This window comes from Octopus bimaculoides, unplaced genomic scaffold (genome assembly GCF_001194135.2).
Source record: "Octopus bimaculoides isolate UCB-OBI-ISO-001 unplaced genomic scaffold, ASM119413v2 Scaffold_213642, whole genome shotgun sequence".
Taxonomy (NCBI): domain Eukaryota; kingdom Metazoa; phylum Mollusca; class Cephalopoda; order Octopoda; family Octopodidae; genus Octopus; species Octopus bimaculoides.
The window spans coordinates 22,861-27,349 of NW_026346130.1; the positions used below are offsets into that span (position 1 = coordinate 22,861).

Here is a 4,489-nt window from a genome sequence, read left to right on the forward strand (position 1 = left end):
TGATAAGCAAGTCTGTGCTATTATTGAGCAGAATATTTGCTATAACGATATTTCTGCTTCAGCAACTCAAGCAGTGGATCTGTCTAAAGTGTAATGGAAAATAGGTCGGTTTCAAAAACCTTGACGTTCAGGTGATCAAAGCAAAGTTCGAAGGGAATAGCAGTCATTTCTTTTGATTTTTAGATTGAAGCAAATTGGAAATAACCCTTACTGATCAAAGATCCCCCCCCCCAAAAAAAAAATTTGTTACACAGCGTTGTTGTTGTTATTATTATTATTATTATTATTATTATTTATTATCATGACTTACAATACCTCGACCACACTTACCGTTTCTGGTGCTGCAGGGGTTAGAGGTGATGTCTGAAAGGGATCAAAAACAGTTGAAGAGATTAAACGACCCCTCTTTATCTTCCTAAACGTTTGCTCTCTTTCCTGGTTCCAGTAATTAGCAAGTTCTTTGATGAGGAACAAGTGGAAAATTACCCAGAGGAGAGCACTGGTACCAGTAGTATGTAGGGAGCCCTTCAACAGTCACAATTTATTCTGGGTTTCTACACATGGTAAGACCCATTCCAAGGGACAGGTCAGTTTTTTTTTGTTCTTTTTTTTGTTTAGCAGGGATTGTGGAAGGGAGCCCTTATTTTTTTTTATACTTGAGTAAAAAAAAAAATCAGAGGTAGACATGGTTGAGTGGTTAAAGAGTTAGCCTCCCAACCACAAGGTTTCAGTTTCCATCCCACTGCGTGGTACTTTGACTCACAAGGCTTTGGTTGGCTCAAGACTATAAGAAAAGACAGTTGCCTATGGTATCACACAGTGGGACTGAACCCAAAGCCATACGGCTGAGAAGCAAGCTCCCTAACCATACAACTATGTCTCTTCTCCCGTCCTCTCTCTTGCTGGGTAACCATGGACTTCCTCTGTAGCAAGACATCTATTTCTGTCACACTCTAGCCATTCATCCCCTGACACAAGTTCCCCTCCTCAAATGCCCCTGCCCCTCTCAAAATTCCTTGTCTTGCAAAGTTGCTTGGTGACCCTGCCAGTGCTGGTGCCACATGAAAAAGCACCCACTACGCTCTGCAAAGCGGTTGGCATTTGGAAGGGCATCCAGCTGTGCACATCATGCCAAAACTAACTAACTTTGTCTGTGCTGGTGCCATGTAAAAAGCACCGAGTCCACTCTGCGGAGTGGTGGTTGATGTTAGGAAGGGCATCCAGCTGTGAAGACCTAGCCAAAACAGATACAGTAGCCTGGGGTAGTCTCCCACCTGGCTGGCTCCTGTCAACCATCCTAGCCATGCATGCATGAAAGATGGATGTTGATGATGAAGGCACATGGCTCAGTGGTTAGAACATTGGGTTCTCAATCACGAGGTTGTGAGTTCGATTCCCAGACAGGTCTGCGTGTTCTGTTCTTGAGCAAGACACTTTATTTCACGTTGCTCCAGTTTACTCAGCTGTAGAAATGAGCTGCTATCTCACTGGTGCAAAGCTGTATCGGCCCCTTTACCTTTCCCTTGGATAACACTGGTGGCGTGGAGAGGGGGAGGCTGGTATGCATGGGCGACTGCTGGTCTTCCATAAACAACCTTGCCTGGACTTGTACCTTGGAGGGTAACTTTCTAGGTGCAATCCCATGGTCAGTCACGACCAAAGGGGGTCTGAGTGATACACACACACAAACATACACACACGACTCTTTCACTTTTTGCCTACCAATTTCACTCACAAGCTTCGGTGAGCCCAAAACTATAGCAGGAAACTACTACAACCCTGGGTCACACAGAGGAGCTGAACTCAGAACCATGAGGTGCGGAAGCAAGCTTTTTACAACACAACCACACAACCAGCCGATTAAAGTTGGTCCAGGATCCTGCAATTTGTTAGATTTTTACTAATAATCATTTTAATTCTTTGTAAATTGTAAGGGTGTTTCTACAATTAACGAGGCCTTGTTATATTAGGGTGAACCTCAGGATGGGGCAGGGTCTGTCTACATTAACAATCTCTGTTAAATGAAATAAGTTCAACAAGGAATCAAAAAAAAACAAAAAAAAACATAGGCAGTAAGTGGGAGCATAGCATAACTTGAAGTTAGGGGATGTATTGGTATGCAGGTAAAGGTGGTGCGAGTGCAGGTAGGGTGCACAGTTTATTGTTATTAACAACAGTAAACAGTTAGTATAACTTGTTGATGAATTTATGAACTTTCGAGAGAACGCAAAATAATTTTTGGGGGATAATGGATCTCGAAGCAAAATGGATTTTTGACCCCAATATCTACATACTATTTATAGCTTTATGTGCTTCAAGATCCATTATTCCACCCTCTACCCTGCCACAAAAAAGAATGAGTTTAAGAATGAGTTTGTTCAAAAGGATTATGTGGTAGGGGTAAATGGAACATCCAACGTCTGTGCATGTGTGTATATATGTGTGCGTGTGGATATGTGTGCATATGGATGTGTGTGCGTAGATTTGTGTGTGTGTGTGTGTGTGTGTGTGTGGATGTGGATGTGTGTGTGTGCTTGTGACGTGTGTGTGGATATGTACAGTGTGCATGTGAATATATATACATATATGTATGCGTGTGTATGGATGTGTATGTGTATGAATGTGTGTGTGTGTATGTGTGTGTATGTATGTATGTGTGTGTATGTGTGTGTGTGAACACTGTTTACTTAGTGAGTTGTGAAATTTATGTATTTGTTATCACATGTATGCTGTAGCCCGTGATTTTTGTCATGGATAAGAAGCTGGTACAAAGATCCATCATGAAATTATGTGTATACATACACACACACACACACATTTAACAGACAGAAATATTAATTTTGCCATTTTTTATTATATCATCTTAATTTCTTAACTTATTAAGTGCTTATGCTAATTGGTGCAAATCATACCACACACACACACACATATAGACACATATATGTTTAACAAATACATTTAATAGATTGCTTTTCATACGCACACATATATATATATATAAACAGACACATTTAAGAGACTGATGCACACACATATATAGACATATTTAACAGACACACACATCATCATCATCATCGTTTAACGTCCGCTTTCCATGCTAGCATGGGTTGGACGATTTGACTGAGGACTGGTGAAACCGGATGGCAACACCAGGCTCCAGTCTGATTTGGCAGAGTTTCTACAGCTGGATGCCCTTCCTAACGCCAACCACTCAGAGAGTGTAGTGGGTGCTTTTACGTGTCACCGGCATGAAGGCCAGTCAGGCGGCACTGGCAACATATCATCATCATCATCATCGTTTAACGTCCGCTTTCCATGCTAGCATGGGTTGGACGATTTGACTGAGGACTGGTGAAACCGGATGGCAACACCAGGCTCCAGTCTGATTTGGCAGAGTTTCTACAGCTGGATGCCCTTCCTAACGCCAACCATACATATACACATACATATATATATAGAGAGACCAACAAGACACACACCCATTTATATTGGACTCACCTTTGCCCCCTCTTCCAGTTTAGTGGCTTCATATGATGTAATTTTGTTCTCTGCTTGGGTCAACTTGTGGGTCAGTTCATCTATCTGGTCAAGGTACATGGTCTGTGTGTCCTCAGAAACTTTAAGCTGACTCTCATAGTCCTCCACCTTCCCCTGGACAAAACGAGAAATAAAGACATGGTTATTAGGGTCAACTGGACATTCACACACACACACACACACACACACACTGCTGGACTTTACATGCAGCTGGACAAGAGATTATAGTGTTGCCCTGTAGAACTAGACAATAAAGGGACCACACTGAATTCTTGTCTATCGGTCAAACAGCTGGACAAGAGAGAGGAAATCAACTAGCACAAAGCCACTACCACCACTCTCACTACTACTCACTTCTCCTCCTTCTAGCCGAAGGGGTTTTTCTCTTGCAAAATATTTGGTGACCCTGAGTGCCGGTGCCATATGTAAAAGCACACACTACACTCTGCAAAGTGGTTGGCATTGGGAAGGGCATCCAGCTGTAAAGACCATGCCAAAACAGACCACAGAACCTGGTGTAGCTCCTCGCCTAGCCAGTTCCTGTCAAGCCGTCCAACCCATGTCAGCATGGAAAACGGATGTTAAAGGATGATGGTGATGAGTGTCTGTCCCTCATTAATGTACATCTGGACAATACAGAAGACATTGCCTCCCTCTCATACACAGCTGGACATTAGAGGAAGCAGCGACAATCCCTCTATTGTCCGATTTTGATCTATATCATCTCATATCCAACCATCTTGAAAAGACTTGAAGCATAAGATAATGTAGTCCTAGATACACTGTGTCTGAATAAAAGACAGGATGGTCAGAGCTGGAACATCTTTGATCATAGGTCTGCTGGATCAGGACTGACCTAGGGCTAAACAACAACTACAAGGAAGGACACATTAGATAATGTAGTCCTAGATAGACTATGCCTGAATAAAAGACAGGATGGTCACAGTTGGAA

At 42.5% G+C, this 4,489-nt stretch overlaps 1 protein-coding gene across 1 annotated transcript in view; it reads right to left on the reverse strand.

The window, feature by feature from the left end:
• Positions 1-220: 220 nt before the first annotated feature.
• The window catches only part of LOC106882501 (CAP-Gly domain-containing linker protein 2), a 15,605-nt gene continuing 11,336 nt past the window's right edge, over positions 221-4,489 (reverse strand). Inside the window, exons 7-8 of the mRNA XM_014933195.2 lie at positions 3,499-3,651; positions 221-363 (exon numbers count right to left, since the gene is read on the reverse strand). Of these exons, the coding sequence (XP_014788681.2) occupies positions 307-363; positions 3,499-3,651 (210 nt within the window). The 3' untranslated portion in view covers positions 221-306. The remainder of the gene's footprint in view (positions 364-3,498; positions 3,652-4,489) is intronic.